Raw genomic sequence first — 17,463 nt, 5'->3', positions numbered from 1 at the left:
TGTAACAGTTCTCAACATGGCCTGTGCTTGGAAGTTTAAAAACAAACAAAAACCCAAAAAACAAAATGCATGTATTCCATCCAGATATCCTCATGAAATTGTCTGGAGTGCTTCCTGTATATTGGAAATTTTCAATCTTCTCTGGTGATTCCAAAGTGCAGCCAAGGTTGAGAAGCACTCACCGAGTGGAACACCAAAATGTCAGTTGTTTCAGCAGAAAGCTGTAATGTTAGTTAGGGAGAGTATCTAGTATTTACTTTACATGCCTCTGTCCTGTTTTACATCTAAGGATGATAGGTAAGTTCTGTATCTTTAATTGTGGTCATTGTCTGTTTTGTCAAGTTTTGTCAAACTGTACACTTTAAACTGATCCATTTTACTGTATGTAAACTTTACCTCAACAAACCTGACTTTTAAAAAATGAGTTGAGCCGGCCAAGAAGCCCCTTCTGAGAGGGGGCAGGGGGGAGCGGGAGTGAGGAGAGAGCCTTCGGTGGGGTCCGCCCGCAGTGGTCTGCGTAAGCGGGGCGGCGCCGCCGGGCGGCTACGCCGCGGAATCGGCGTAGGCGGCCTTGGAGAGTCGGCGGGCTGCGCGGCGCCCGGGCTGGTGGTGGAGGGGAGGGGATGTCGGTCAGTTCGAGATGCGCTGCTGCTCAGGAGAGGAGCGTCAACAGCAGCACCATGGCTCATGTGGGATTTTGCAAATCTCCCAGATCAAGTATAGAGAAAATCAGTGAAGAGACGGTTTGAATTCACACTTATGGTTGTGGGTGAATCTGGACTGGGAAGGTCAACATTAATCAACTCATTATTCCTCACAGATTTGTATTCTCCAGAGTATCCAGGTCCTTCTATAGAATAAAAAAGACTGTATAGGTGGAATAATCCAAAGTTTTAATCAGAGAAGGTGGTGTTCAGTTGCTGCTCACAATAGTTTATACCCTAGGATTTGGAGATGCAGTGGATAATAGTAATTGCTGGCAGCCTGTTATTGACTCATTGATAGTAAATTGGAGGACTACCTAAATGCAGAATCTCGGGTGAACAGACGGCAGATGCCTGATAACAGGGTGCAGTGTTGTTTATACTTCATTGCTCCTTCAGGACATGAACTTAAATCATAGGATGTTGAGTTTGAAGCGTTTGCATGAAAAAGTGAATATCATTTCACTTATTGCCAAAGCAGACACACTCACACGAGAGGAATGCCAACAGTTTAAAAAACAGATAAGGAAAGAAATCCAAGAACATAAAATTAAAATATATGAGTTTCCAGAGTCAGATGAAGAAGAAAATAAGCTTGTTAAAAAGATAAAAGACCGTTTACCTCTTGCTGTGGTAGGTAGTAATACTATCATTGAATTTAATGGCGAAAGGATGAGAGGAAGACAATGTCCTTGGGGTGCTGCTGAAATTGAAAATGGTGAACATTGTGATTTTACAAGTCTAAGAAATATGTTGATAAGAACACACACGCAGGACTTGAAAGATGTCACTAATAATGTACACTATGAAAACTACTGGAGCAGAAAACTGGCAGCTATGACTTATAATGGAGTTGATAATGACAAGAATAAAGGGCAGCTTACTAAGAGCCCTCTTGCACAAATGGAAGAAGAAAAAAGGGCGCACGTAGCTAAGATGAAGAAAATGGAGATGGAGATGGAGCAGGTGTTTGAGATGATGGTCAAAGAAAAAATTCAAGAACTGGACTCTGAACCTGAGCTCCAAAGGCACCATGAGCAAATGAAAAAGAATCTGGAAACCCAGCACAAAGAATTAGAGGAAAAATGTCATCAGTTTGAAGATGAGAAAGCAAACCTGGGAAGCCCAACAACGTATTTTAGAACAACAGAACTAACTCTTCAAGGACCTTGGAAAAGAACAGAAGGGGAAGATCTTTTAAATCCTCAATTGACCACCACTTACGTATTAGTGGCCAGTATGCCAGCTTGGACATCTGTGTTTGTTGGATCCGTTTGACCAATTTGCACCAGTTTAATCCTTAATGATGGATTTAACAGCATGACAAAATTATTTTTTGTTGTTGATGGAGATTAAGATGCCTTGAATTGTCTAGGGTGTTGTGTACTTAGAAACTAACAGCTCTAAGTACCTTTCCTACATTCTCTTTTCTTTTTTATTAAACAGATGTCTTCAATTTAATGCAAGAAAATATTTTACTGTTGTACAATCATGTTCTGATGGTTTGATTCTTTACAGGATATTCCTCTGGAAGGTTTTCACTGAGGATAAATTGCCATAATATGATGCAAAGTATGGTTCTCTATAATAAATAAAATACAAAGGTTCTATTCAATGCAGCGTATACAATAATGTAATTTAGTCTAAAACAGTTGACTGTTTTTTGACACTTCCATTGTTTAAAAATACACATGGAAAAAAAACCCTGTATGCTTACAATGCACCTAGAGCTTTTTTTATAACAACCTTTTGTTTGTGTGTTTGTTTTGGATTATTTAAATATATATTCTCATTTAGTACCCTCTTTAGTCAGAATCTCATTTCTGCTTCATTTCTGTAATAGCATTTAATTTAGGTATTTTCCATATATTGGTCCTGCTAAAATAGAATATAGCATCTTTCATATGTTAGGAAACCAAAAAGAAAACCTTCCTTTAATTCCCTTTTTACATTTCATGGTAAGTAGCAGGGGGGGAATGCATTTGTAGTTCATTTCTAGGCAAAATTGCAAAGCTAACAACCAACCTATTTCTACCTATGTGCAGTCTATTTTACTAGAACTGGAATTCATGACCTCTTGAAAAGGAAAAAAAAGTTACCATTCTGCATTTAGCTGTATTCATATACATTTTTTTGTTTGTATTGTAGAAAATCCACATAATAAACAATGCTGTGATGTAAAAAAAAAAAAAAAGTTGGTTCCAAGCCTCCATTCTTCCTTTGTGACTTACTTCCCACTTGTGACAGTAGTGCAGTGTCTGCAGGGTAAGGAAGACCTGAGCTAGTTAGTATGTGACAGAATGGACATTAGTGAGTCAGCTATCAGAACCATCGTCAAATGCTTGTATATGGGCTGAGAGTACGGGTTTCAGTCTAACAGGAAACACTAGTTACTTAAACAGTGGAGATGCTGAGAAATGGTCAGATTATGGATGTATTCCGGAGGCAGCTCCCATAACACTGATAAGGTGGATGTGAACCGTAAAGGAAAGGAGGAATTAAAATGACTACCCAGATTTGAACAGAGCTACGGTGCATTGTAGTGAATTTGTTTAGATGAGAAAGGTATGGGAGCAGCATATTTGGGGAGGGGCTTGCGAGAGGGAAAACCAACGGTTCTGTTTTAGTAATGTGATGTTTGAGAGGCCTACTAGACATACAGATGATGATTACATAAGCAGACACATGTGTCTGGAGTTCAAGGGAGAAACAGGTTGGAGAAATAAGGGTCATAAGCATTGTATAGGATGTGTAATAATACATGGTATTTGAAGCTGTGGAACTAGATGAAGCCATGCTGTCACAGCTGGAATAAATTTTTAAAATCACATACCTCGAATTTTTTTCTTTTATTCACTAATCAAATTTTTTTTATTTTTTATTTTTTTGGTATCATTAATCTACAATTACATGAAGAACATTGTTTACTAGGCTCCCCCCTTAACCAAGTCCCCCCCACAAACCCCATTAGAGTAACTGTCCATCTAATCAAATTTAAGAGAGAGAATCAAGACATGGGAAGCAAATTGAATCCTAGATCATTAATCTTTTTGGAATATAAGCTGGAACCAGAACCCAGGTATCTGGTACCCAAGCATTTTTTTAGAGGCATTCTCGTTTTATTATGCTTCACTTTATTTTGCTTTGCAGATACTGTGTTTTTACACATTGAAGGTTTGTGGTGACCCTGTCGTGAGCAAGTCTATCAGTGCCATTTTCCCAACAGTATTTGTTCACTTTGTATCTCCGTGTCACATTTTGGTAATTCCCACATTTCAAACTTTCGTCATATTTGTTACACTCGTCTGTGATGTGATTACAACTCACTGAAAACTCAGATGATGGTTGGCATTTTTTAGCAATATTTATTAAGTATGTACATTTTTTTATATCGTTAATGTAAAATTATTTGAAGATTATGGTTACTAGACTCCCCCTATTATGAAGTCCCCTCCACATACCCCATTACAGTCACTATGAGCGTAGTAAGATGCTATAGAATCACTTCTCTTCTCTGTATACGCTGCCTTTCCCCGTGTCCCTTCCCACTCCCTCACCGCTACATTATGTATGCTAATCATAATGCCCCTTTTTCCCCCCTTATCCGTCCCTTCCCACCCATCATCCTCATTCCCTTTACCTTTGGTAACTGTTAGTCCATTCTTGGGTTTTGTGTCTGCTGCTGTTTCGTTCCTTCAGTTTTTTCTTTGTTCTTATACTCCACAGATGAGTGAAATCATTTGGTACTTGCCTTTCTCCACCTGGCTTATTTCACTGAGCAAAATACCCTCTAGCTCCATCCAAACAAATGGTAGGATTTGTTTTCTTAAGGCTGAATATTTCATTGTGTATATATGCCACATCTTCTTTATCCATTCATCTACTGATAGACACTTAGGTTGCTTCCATTTCTTGGTTATTGTAAATAGTGCTGCAATAAACATAGGGGTGCATGTGTTTTTCAAACTGGGCTCCTGCATTCTCAGGGTAAATTCCTAGGAGTGTTTTTCCTGGGTCAAATTGTATTTGAGTTTTTTGAGGAACCTCCATACTGCTTTCCACAATGGTTGAACTAGTTTACATTCCCACCAGCAGTGTGTGAGGGTTCCTCTTTTTCCACATCCTCGCCAACATTTGTAGTTGTTTTTTGGATGTAGGCCATCCTAACTGGTGTGAGGTGGTATCTCATTGTGGTTTTAATTTGCATTTCTCTGATGATTAGTAATGTGGAGCATCTTTTAATGTGCCTGTTGGCCATCTGAATTTCTTCTTTGGACAAGGGTCTGTTCACTTCCTCTGCCCATTTTTTAATTGGATTATTTGCTTTGTTTGTTGAGGTGTGTGAGCTCTTTATATAATTTGGATGTCAACCCCTTATCGGATCTGTCATTTATGAATATATTCTCCCATACTGTAGGATGTCTTTTTGTTCTACTGGTGTCCTTTCCTGTACAGCTTTTTAGTTTGATATAATCCCACTTGTTCATTTTTGCTTTTGTTTCCCTTGCCTGGGGAGAGATGTTCATGAAGAAGTTGCTCATGATTATGTACAAGAGATTTTTGCCTATATTTTTTTCTAAGAGTTTTATGGTTTCATAAATATACATTGTTTCTTTAGACATGCTATTACACTTACTAGATTACAGTGTAGTGCAAATAACTTTTATATGCACTGAGAAACCAAACAATTCGTCTCACTTTGTGGTGCTCGTTTTATTGTGGTGGTCTGGAAACAAACCTGCAGTATCTCTGAGGTATGCCTGTACTTCATTCCCAACGCCTTTAAGAGAACATACATGACAATTCTGTCTGGCATAAATGCTTATGTTTACAATATACTATGGATAAGTTCATAGCACATCTATATCCTAGCAGCAGCTGCATTATCCATTAGCACAGGTGAAAGTAATTATAATCCACTGTATCTCAAATACATCACTTGTAACAAACTGCCTGGCTTCCAAAGCAGATTTTGATTCTAATTAACTCAGTTCTGAGTATCTCCTACCCCTCTTGATTTTTTTAATACCAATTATGATGCACACATGTCGATTTATACAACTATCAAGACTAAAAAGCTACAGGTCAAAAAAATGTCACTTACCAATCTAGGTTTAACCCATATACCTTTCAAGTCCCTGAAATTTCTAAATTGAAAAATCTTTTTACTATCCCAACACTAAGAAACTTCCATTTCCAGCTGGTATTATGCAACACATCTAAGCAAATGATCAGCTGAAGTAGAAAAGTAGCATCTATATGTTACAGATAATCTCTTTGCTCTTTGAAGTTTATATAACAATGATCTACAATTACTAAAACTGTGAAGTGACTAAATGGGGCCTTTATTTTTAAAAAACAAAAAAAGTAAATAAGAGTAATTGAGGACCACTAGTGTCTTCCCAGGAACTGGGGAGAGTTGACAAATCCAAGGATGCTTCCCAATCTTAAAGAAATCTTACAGAAAAGCAACAGGAAAAATGTGTGCTTGCAATCTTATCCTAAGCCAGAGGCCCAGACTTTACTATTACGCTTACTCTCCATTATTTTGGTTCAAAATAAAATGACAATAATCAAGACCTGGTGAGTAAAGTTAAAAAGTATGTTATGTTTTTAATATCACAAGGATTAAGCAAATAGACCATACAAAAATCTGTAAGGAAATGTAATTCCAAGCAATATAACACTCATGTTTTATACTCAAGAAGACAAACCTTCCAAATATGGTAGTATTATCTAGTTAAAAGGGTATTAATGCTTTTAGGTTGCATACGTCAATTTTTCAAATTACATTTTTATATCTAATCATTCTACTCCAAAAAGATACTTTGGAAAACTGAAAATTAAAAAATGAAAATTTCCAATTCTGAGTTTGGTAATGAAAATTTTCCTAAGTTAAAATAAAGATTTCATGAATATTAATTTCACAAGTATGAATATTAATCATTTCTTCCATTAAATATCTGTGCTGGAGTAAAAATAAAGATACTCAATGAGATTAATTTGGCTACTTTATTCAGCCCTTATGAGGTAAATGTGCAGACTTAACATTAGACAATTCAGTTTCTTTCATTTTATTTTTAAAATGGCTCCACTTCTCAGGACAGACCACCACAAACACAAGACGCAATCCTTGGGCCTGACTGGGACCATGTTCACCTGCTCTCCTAAACGCACTAGCTTAGCCTCAAAAAAGGAAATTACAAATCTGAGAAGTTAGGGAAAGGTGTAAACTAGGAATTCTAATTAAACAAGAAAAATCAATTGACACTGATGCTCTATTCTTCACTATCAGTATTAATACAAACTCAACCCTTTTAAATCAGGGAACCTGCCGGGTGGGGAGGGAGAAGGGGATTGAGGGGTATTATGATTGGCACACATGGTGTGGGAGGGATCATGAGGAAGACAGTGTAGCACAGAGAAGGCAAATAGTGACTCTGGGGCATCTTACTACACTGATGGACAGGGACTGCAATGGGATGGGAGGGGGCCTTCAATAACTTAAAAAAAAAGATGTTGCAGGAAAACATTCCCTCATCTGCTACTGGATATTGCCATAGCTGTGTTGTACTCCCGAAATTGTGGAACTGTGAGGAGTCTTCACTAAAGAGGATGTACTGGGCATGGAAGAGCAGAAAATGGAAGAAACCTATTTCTTAATAGCATTGTTGAGCCATTAAATTAATCCTGTAACCCATCTAGAAACTACTCCAGATAATATTTAACAAATCACCTTACTGAGTGTGCAGAGTGAGTTGAGTTTTGGGGTACTGTCAGGCCAAAATATCCTAATGAAATCTACATAAGGAAAACAACTGGGTTTCTAACGACCTTACAGGACAGAGACCTACCTGCCATGACTGCCTGCCAAATTCTGCGCTGCATCATGAGAGAGAAATAAACTTCCAACTTGTTTGAAAAAAATAAATAAATCGGGGAATCTGCCATTCCACTTTAAGTGGTTTTGCAGAAGAATTACATAAAGGTGTAAACAATTTGCTTACTTTAGAGACACTGAGTGTAGAAGAAAAATTGTTTGTGAGCTTCTGCCTTCTGAATTCTGCAGGCTTCATGGTACTTCAGAACCCCAATAATCAAGCAATTCATGACAAAAGATAAAAGTGAAAAAGTAGACACAGAGATCTGTGAAAACTTCGCCCATTTTGCTATAGGTATCCATTGAACGATTTATCACTTCAGCAGGAATCCCAGATAACAGAAGTGCAGCTGTTAGGACTGTTGTCTTAATCTTCTTTTCACCCTGTACAAAGATAGATTTATAAATCTGTAATTTATAAATTTGTAAATCTTACAGCTTTCCGAAGACTACTTAAGCTCTATAAAAACATTGCCAGTGCTGCGATTTTCACTTTATTTCAAAACTGTTACTAAAATTTCAAAACATCAATCAATAATGTATCAACACATATTTACTGAGCATATTAATATGTAAAGCAGTAAACTACTGGGTGGTAGGGAAGACCATTCTTGCTATCAAAAATTTAAAAAACAGTCTTATTTGGGGGGGCAAAACATAAATAACAATTTAGCATATACACAACAGCACAAGGTGAAAACAGGAAAAACATAGACATGACATAATTGCTAAGATATATAACATGGATAACGTGTGGTATAGTGTCTCAAACAAGACAGAAATTACTCCAGGGTTTTATGAATAAAGCACAGGAAGGATTTCAGGAGCAAGTGGAATTAAAAACAGGCCTTCAATCACCATGTGATTGATCAAGAGGACCCTTGAACCACTGTGATGTACATATGAAACCAACATAAGATTGCCTACTAACAACACTAAGAAAAAGGCCTTCAAGAATGAGCAATTGTACAGGCACACACCTGATCATCTACATTTGCTCTCTTACAACACTAAACTATGTTTTTCTACCTTTACCTTGCATCTACCTACCACTTCAGCATTTTATTAAAAATAATAATAATAATAATAATAAGGGAGAAATGTGGGATTCACATATAAATCAAGTATAAAAATCAAACGAATACTCATATTTGACCTGATTGTTTATAGTTCATAATGCGTGATCAAAACCGAAAGTTTCTGTGATGACTGCCCTTGTACTGTTCACCATGTAAGAACTTATTCACTATGTAAGAATTTATTCACCATGTAAGAACTTGTTCGTTATGCTTCAGAAGATTGGAGACTGACGAGAATTAGGCTTGGGGTGGATTGATGATTGTGCATTGAGCATTGAGTCCCCGATCCAGAATTTTATTGTTGTTAACAACCATTTGATCAATAAATATGAGAGATGCCCTCTCAAAAAAAAAAAAAAAAAAAAAAGAATGAGCAATGGGCAGAAGAGGAGAAATCTTACTGTATGGTTAAGTTTCATGACAATAAAAGTCACAAGTGTTTGGTAGACTGGAGGACAGTGAGTAACAATCATAGGAACATTCTGCAGAGTCCTAATTGCCATGCAAAGGAATCACACTTTGATTACACTTGCAATTTATCACCAAGCATTTATTTTCTAATATAATTTTCTAGTCACATTTTTTAAGAGATTCAAGGCTGAATTTTCATTTTCTTGATTTGGTATCACCAAATCCAGTCACATGGTTCAAAAGTTTTAAAAATATAAAAAGCTATAGTTAAACCAAAATAAATAAAAGTTTATGGTCCACAAAAAGACTCATACAAGAAAGTTCTTAGCTGCTTTAGTAATAATCTATCAAAAACTGGAAACAAAAATGTCCACCAGCAGATTAGATAAACAAATGGATATATTTATACAATGGAATATTATTTAGCCAAAAAAAATGGAAGGAGGGAGAAGAAAATGAACTGATACACTCAGCAATATGGATAAATCTCAAAAATAGTATGTACAGGAACAATCTCACTTATATGAAGTATAAAACAGGCAAAGGAACCCACAGTGAGAAAAAGAAACGCAGACCTTCAGTACATATAGGAGCTGAGGGTGTCCAGAAAGGGTCATGATGTAACTTCCTGACTGACAGCAATGTTCTAAACCTTGAAAGGATTTGGATTTCACAAGGTGTTGTAACTTATTAACTGTTATACTAAAGATGAGTGTGCTTCACTATATGAAAATTTTACCTCAAAGACAAAGAACCATAAACAAACACTGAATTATAGTCAATGATATGCAAGCTGAAATGTGTAGGGGTAAAGTGTACTGATGTCTACATCTGTGACATACTTTGAAATGCACCAAGAAAAAAAAGTACTGAAAATGGATAGAAAATTGAAAACATGATAAACAGAACAAAATGTTAATTACATCTGTGTTTAAAAACTGTGATAAAATGTTTTGTTGAAAAGGTACACAGTGGTCTCCCTTCCCTTACTCTCCCCTCTCACATACACACTCTTATCATAAATAACCATTGTCAATAGTTTCATGTAATATTCTTCCAGTTTCTTCATATACACAACAAGCAAAATAAAACCTATTATTTTTTTTTTATAAAAAAATGAGTACAGTATGGATATTACCCTGTATTTTGGCTTTTTTTCTTATTATTTCTTGGTAAGGTTATCATTATCAGTACATGGAAAGCATCATTGTGAATGGATATGTCATAATTTTTCTAATTAGTCACTTGTTAGTAGACATTTAGGCTGAATCCAAACTCTTGCTATTGCAAAACTACAATCAAATTTCTAAACAAATGTTTTAATTAAAATTATTTTTTGGGGGGTTAATAAATATACATCTATATCACCCCCACAAATAAATTTAAAAACAAAATTAAATTTCTTTCTTTACTCATCCTCTGTACTTCACCTATCTGACCCCTCAAACTCTCTGTCTCTAAGCCATTAAACACACACAAGCTCTTGAACAGACACTTCTCCAAAGAAGAAATAGAGATGGACAACAGGCACATGAAAAGATGCTACACATCACTAGTCAGGGAAATGCAAATTAAAACCACAGTGAGATATCACCTTACACCAATTAGAATGGCCATTATCCAAAAGACAATAAACAACAAATGCTGGCAAGGATGCAGACAAAGGGGAGCCCTCCTATACTGTGGTGGTGGGAATGTAAACTGATTCATCAACCGTGTGGAGAGCAAGCAATATGGAGGTCCCTCAAAAAACTAAAAATAGAAATACTATTTGACCTAGTAATTCCACTCCTAAGAATTTACCCAAAGAAACCAAGATCCCTGATTCAAAAAGACATATGCACCCCTATGTTTATTGCTGCACTACTTACAATAGCCAAGATACGGAAGCAACCTGTCAATAGATGAATGAATAAAGAAGATGTAGTACACAGACACCATGGAATATCATGCAGCCATAAAAAGAAAAGAAATCCTCCCATTTGCAGCAACATGGATGGAGCTAGAGGGTATCATGCTCAGTGAAATAAGCCAGGTGAAGAGAGGCAAATATCAAATGATTTAACTCATTTGTGGAGTATAACAACAAAGCAAAACAGAAAGAACAGAATAGCAGTGGACTCACAGACACCAAAAAGGGACTAGTGGTTACCAAGGGGGAGGGGTGGGAGAGGGAGAAGGGATTAAGGGACATAATAATTCACAATCACAACATAGGTAGGTTACGGGGACGGTAGTACAGCACAGAGAATATAATTAATGACTGTAACATCTTACTACATTGATAGTGATCACAATGGAGTGGATGGGGACTTGATAATATGGATGAATGTTGAACCACTGTGTTGTGTATTTGAAACCATCATAAAATTGTATATGAATGATACTTAAGTAAAAAACAAAACAAAAAAACACACGAGGTCTACCAAGGCATTACAAATGACTAAGCAAACAGCCAAGTAGCCATTTTTCACAACTAAAAAAACTCACAAAAACTCACACAAGTTAGGTTATCTTCTATGACAGCCCCATAAAACTGTATACATCTGGAGTCAAGCAGAACAGGTAAACACTCACACACCCCATGACTGTGTTCTGCAATTTTGGCCAAAATATTTATCTATCAGGCCTTTCACAATAAAGATACAATACATTAATGGTAAAAGCAAAAGTGTAATAAGATAACTGAACTCCTTTTTAAGTTAATTTTCTCTATTATTAACAAACGTATTGTGAAGTTTACTAAATAATTACACTTTTTTAGTCAAGTACTATTCAAAGTCTGTCCTGAAGCTTTTCCCCTAATACATAGTAGTCCAGTATTTTTTGTAAAATACAATAAAAATGTTATGGCAATATCAAATGGCTGTAGAATTTCTAATTACTTTCTGAACTCATTACAAACAAAAGGTCTGAAGGTTTAAACCATAAGTATGACTAAATTTTTTGTTTTATTTTTTATTAAGTTATCATTGATATATAATATGAAGGTTTCAAATGAAGAACATTATGGTTACTACATTCACCCATATTATCAAGTCCCCCACCATACCCCATTGCAGTCACTGTCCATCAGCGTAGTATGATGCTATAGAGTCACTACTTGTCTTCTCTGTGCTATACTGCCTGCCCTGTGACCCCCCTACCTTAGGTGTGTCAATCATAATGTCCCTTAATCCCCTTCTCCCTCCCTCCCCACCCACCTTCCCTACACCTATCCCTTTGGTAACTGCTAGTCTCTTCTTGTAAGCATGATTAAATTTTTTTAATTTTACAAAATTATCTAGTCATCAATCTAAATATGTCACTATAACTTAGAAAAAAAATTAGTTTACCTTGGGAAAATATTTGTATAGTCCCATGTACGCAAGTTGTAAAGTAAGAAATGGAGCAAATATGGACTGTGAAGATAAAGATAAAATTATATATTTCCAACATAATCATTCAGAGAAGATAAACCAAACTTAATAGCAGCTATAAAATTCCTAACAAAATAAAATTGTTAATGAAATCTTTAATTTTAGCAGCTGAAAATAGTATTGTTTCTGCAGGAAGATGAAAGGTTTTATCATAAAATATGTTTCTCAAGTCGGTCTTTTAATATCCCCAAAAATGTCTTCTCTCATAAACACTTACCTTTTAAATGATTTAAAGTATTCAGTGGTTGACAGACAGGTACCATGCTGCAGTTACATCGCACTCATCTAGAGCTAATTAGATGGCGATTTAAAAGCACACATAAAAGGAGGCCCAGAACTCAAAATAGATGCCATACATTCCTCACTTTGGGGCAAGAAATTCATATAGCACATTTCTGGCCTTCAAACAACAAGTGATCAAGTGATTATTAGTATAGATAAAATGGCTTGGTTATCTTGCTTTCCACACAGTAAAATCGAAAAGATCAAAGTAATACTTAACTTACATTTATTTCTAATAATAAAAATACAAAGGGAGTGAAGAAGCAAGTATTACTAGATGGAAGTAGAGCAGAGGACTGAGAAATGACAGTTGAAAATCTGATACCAAGGAAAACCAGAAAGCCCAAAAAAAAAACCCTCACATGAAAACAAGGCACAAAAATATGACATCATTTTTAAATGCATGAAAGCATACAGCAACCTACATGAGAAAAAAAGCAGTTACACATCTCTAAATGCTGAAAGCTATGACATTTCCCATCAGTTAAAAAAAACCTATGTAACAGATTCTCTTTAAGAAAATATTTGCGTAAAAAAATTTTAAAAACTTTTTAATAGTACAAACCTTAATTATCTTATGTGCCTAGTATTTGGTAGGTATTCTTAAAATGTCTGCAGAGTGGAAATACCTTAAAGCGGAAGACACTGAACTATGAACTATGCTTTTCTTCACTCCTCCACATACCGGAAAACAACCAGTATATCCGAACTGATTAGGAAGAGCCAGCCACTGGCACATGAGGGCACAACAGGCAGGAACTGCCATTATGGAAACACTACGTTACAAAATGCTGAAATGCCTTCTGAACCACAGAAAATTTACCTAATGTTCAGGACGACAGGAACTACATTTTAATGTTTCAAATTGCTTGAAAAGTGGTAATTAATATATAGTATACCTAAGTACTTAACCCTTTGGTCTTGGATTGAAACTGCCAAGATTTAATCTCAGCACTCATTATTACCGATTTGCACTTTCCATTATGCCAGTTAGCAGCTGTGTGACCTTGGGTAAATGACCTAGCCTCTGAGTCTTCATTCCCTCATCTAAAAACAGATTCAAACATACCTAGTTATAAGGATGAGGTTAAATGAATTAATAAATGTAAAGCACTCAGAAGGTAGAAAGAGCCTGGCAATTATTATTAGGCTCTGTATTTAACTGGAACTCCTCACTGTATAACTAAGGTGAATAGCAGTTTATAATACATCTCCAAATAGCCATGCAATCTGGTAAATATTAAGTTAATATTCGCAATGAATTCTATGGATTAAAAGCGCTCATGATTATTATTACCAATTTGCACTTTCCATTATGTTTCTTACCAAGTATTTGCAAACAAAAGCTCTGACTCCAAAAGCAAGAAGGGCACATCCCACCAATCTAAATATCCGAAAAGAGTCAAATTCTTCTGCTGTGTTCCCATCCTCTTGATTGGGTTTTTCACTAATCAGCTGTTTCCTTAGCTTCATTGCTTCTTCAAATCTGGAGAGGTACTGCTCTAGGCCTTGGCGAGAACCCCTCTGGACAGTGTCTGCAGTCAGGTCCCCTCTGTTCCGCGGCCGGAGCTCAAGGCTTACATCATTACTGCACTCAGGTGGTTTAATGAAAGAGTCCATTTTGTCTCCCAGCTGAGTCCCTTTTACTTCAGCCGCACCAATCTGCTGGTCAGTTGTTCCTGTGCTCACCGAATCACCCATCACTACTCGTTTTGAAACTGAAGGAATGGTGAGGGAGTTCAGTTTATCACTGTCCTGATGTTTTGATTTTGTTTGACTTTCTTCTTCTGAGAAAAGAAATGTAGAAGCCTTATGTATTACATATTGACAACGCCCTTCATGTTAATATTAATAAATACACCACTGTATCTAGAACTCGGCAGTCTCTTTATCTAAATCATTACTGGTTCTGCATAAAACATAAACTAGTTCCTTCCTCTACACCTTTATAATTTATCACCGAAAAAAAAGTATCCCTGCAGAAGAAATAATCCAAACTTTGGGAGCAGAAAATAAGACTGGTGGACAAATTGGGAAACATGGAGATGCAGCAACCTACAAAGACCAAGTTTTTATGAATAATGATAGAATCTGGACCTGAGTAGCACCTTTCAAATAAGCCCACCCACCATCAGAGAGAGACCTAGGGTGTCATCTTACCATGGCTACAAGCATCCTCCAGAGGACATGTCAGCAAGCCACAAGCCCAGCTTTGCCGACCCCTCCCTTCAAAAAGCCCGCCCCAAACCCAGGCCATAAAAAGCCTCTCGACCTGTTAAGAGACCTTTTCCTTTGTTCTGCTGGCCAGGACAGAGGGGTCCCTCTCAGGTTCAGCAATAAACCTGCTTGGACTGTTGAGTTCGCACCCCCCTCTTTTCTTTCATCTACCCCCTCTTTTCTTTCACCTGTTCCCTCTATCTCTTTCAGATAATACATCCTTCAGAAGTATAACTATATTGCCTGCTTTAGTTTATTTAGTTAAAAAATATGAAACCATTAAAGCTTTTTAAAATCTGTATTTTAATACTGCATTTCTGAATCCAGAATCCTTGACAGGACAGAGTCCAGCACAGGGCGTGGCATATCCCAAGGCTACTATTTACACAATCCATCTACTGTAGTCAAGAAGCCATTACTAGGTTTTTAAGGGCAGTTTTAAGATGCTATTCTGGTTTAAAACAAAAACCCTTTACCGACAGCTAAGATTTTCGAGGTAAAAAAAAATAAAGAACGTACCTCGGAGAAAGACAATAAATACTTTGGGAAATAATAAATAGCCTATTGTTAAAGGAAGAAATGTATCTTTTAACTATTGTTCTAGAAGAATTTGAAATAGTACTCTTGGTGGTCTTCCACCACAAACCTTTGAACTGTCTAGTTCAAAGCTACGTATCTAAGACCCCACAGAGCAGAAGTCACGACGCTCTAAAGAGTTTGCAACTAGTGACTAAAGGCAGCACTCCAGGGAAACTTACTTAGCACTAGCACATAGTAAGTGTTCAATAAGCATTCACATTTTTTTTTTTTTTAAGAAACTCATTGTACATGTCATTGGGGGAAAATTAAGGACTCTCTTCAGGGTTAAATGCAGTTCCTGACATCAATCCCAGCACACCAGGAAAAAAGACTTCAGGTGGGCACATACCACTTTTGGGGTCTACAAAAAATAGTCGCTCCAATTTTTTTCGCTCGTTTTAGAATGCCTGCAGTTGACAGTATTAAGGGCACTCAACACAGACACTAGGATATGACCGTAAGAGTCCCTAGTCTAGGAAGAACTAGGGGGCTATTTTGTAAAAATAAGCTCATGTGCGCCAACAGGAGTTACAGCACAAGGCAAAAGAAAACACGGCGCTAGAAGGGGAAGCATTTGGACGGCAGGAGGAAAGCAGGAGGCACAACGGGCAGCGCCCAACTGGAGTCAAATGTGCGCCCTCAAGGAAGGCGAGGGGCTGGCGAAGGGAGAAGGGCCGTCTCAGGGAAAGGGCAGAGGGCACCGGCACAGGCATCCCGGGGCGAGGGCTGAGCCCGTCGCGGAGGCAGGGCAACCTCAGGACGGAGCCCCCCGGAAAACTGAGAGCAACTAGAGGCGTCGGGGGGTTACGAAGGGTGGACTTGGGACATTCGCCTAAGGGGCGGGAACAGAGATGAGGTCAGAGAGCAGGTTTGGTCAGAAAGTCAGGAAGACGCAAAAAGGAAAGGAACGATCCTGAAGCCTCTGGTGTGAGCGCGGGACCGAAGGGAAACGGGAGGTTCTCACCCGCGCCGCTCCCCGGCCTGTGAAAGCCCATGATGCGGTTGATGCGCTGCTCCGAGTTCAGGAGCAGCTTTCTCCGCCGAAGCTCAGCCCGGCGCTGGGAAGCTGACAGGCCTGAGCCCGCCGGGGCCTCCGGCCGGTCCCCGCTATCAAGAGCGATGGTCACCGGCTCCATCTTCCTCTCCGCAATCACGGAGTGGCGGCAGCGGTGCTCGCAGCGGCACAGCGGCACCCACGACTTCAGGCCCGACTGCAGGGCGCGAAATCCCCGCCCAGCCTCGGCCCGCCCCGCCCGCGCAAGGCCGGAGCTGCGGACTAAGCTCGCGCGCTGCCTCATGGGATCGAATGCGAGGCTTGCTCCGCCATCATGAATGAGGGCAACGCTGGGCGCCCGTTCCCCACGCACGACTGTCCCTCCCTGCTCTTTTGTCTCGCCACCAAGCGCCTCTGCTTCACTCGCGGGGTGAAGAAAACCGACATCCAACCTGACAAGCGGGAAAGGGATGGGAGCAAAGACAACGTAGGGAGAGCAGTGCCAGGAAGCAAAATGGAGGATGCAGCAGTAAACACTGGTTTCCAGTGACCTTCCGCGGCCTCGTTTATAGGTCACTGGAATACGTAACAGCGCGAGCGGCGCTTTACGTAGCGTGGCGCTTAAGGATTTCCCTTAAGGCTGACTCCTCGTCTTCAGCCTCTTTTTCTAAATAAACGTCTGGTTTTGTTGGAGGGAAGTTGGTTCAGAGACTCAGGGAAGTCAGAGTATAAGGTGATTAGAATGAAAAAGCAAAGTAATAAAGACACCACTGGAAAAGCGCGGAGACACAACGTTATAAGTGAGAGGTTTATTTAAAGCAAAAGCAAAAAGGTGCACACTCAGAGAAGGGAGAGTGTGTGCTACCTCAGAAGAGGTGCCCCTAAGGTTTTAGGGTCT

General features: G+C 38.4%; 1 protein-coding gene and 1 pseudogene across 1 annotated transcript; one reads left to right on the top strand and one right to left on the bottom strand.

The window, feature by feature from the left end:
• Positions 1-620: 620 nt before the first annotated feature.
• Positions 621-2,846, top strand: LOC108384861 (septin-7 pseudogene; annotated as a pseudogene).
• A 3,446-nt stretch (positions 2,847-6,292) lies between these two features.
• Positions 6,293-16,861, bottom strand: CAMLG (calcium modulating ligand). The gene is made up of 4 exons (XM_017642119.3): positions 16,536-16,861; positions 14,102-14,562; positions 12,410-12,475; positions 6,293-7,968 (listed from the first exon to the last, which is right to left on the bottom strand). Exons 1-4 carry the CDS (start codon positions 16,705-16,707, stop codon positions 7,777-7,779), a joined length of 891 nt encoding a protein of 296 aa, XP_017497608.2. The 5' UTR covers positions 16,708-16,861; the 3' UTR covers positions 6,293-7,776.
• Positions 16,862-17,463: the final 602 nt, after the last annotated feature.

Source organism: Manis javanica, chromosome 14 (genome assembly GCF_040802235.1).
Source record: "Manis javanica isolate MJ-LG chromosome 14, MJ_LKY, whole genome shotgun sequence".
NCBI lineage: Eukaryota > Metazoa > Chordata > Mammalia > Pholidota > Manidae > Manis > Manis javanica.
Note: the sequence above shows the minus strand (reverse complement) of the source record. Positions and strands in the feature narration are given on the sequence as shown.

Excerpts from the sequence above, each read along its gene's own strand:
- CAMLG (XM_017642119.3), bottom strand. The coding sequence starts at position 16,707 with ATGGAGCCGGTGACCATCGCTCTTGATAGCGGGGACCGGCCGGAGGCC. Across the intron at positions 12,476-14,101 it reads CTTTTGTTTGCAAATACTTG|TCCATATTTGCTCCATTTCT; the intron begins GTAAGAAACATA and ends TTATCTTCACAG. Across the intron at positions 7,969-12,409 it reads TATACAAATATTTTCCCAAG|GGTGAAAAGAAGATTAAGAC; the intron begins GTAAACTAATTT and ends ATCTTTGTACAG.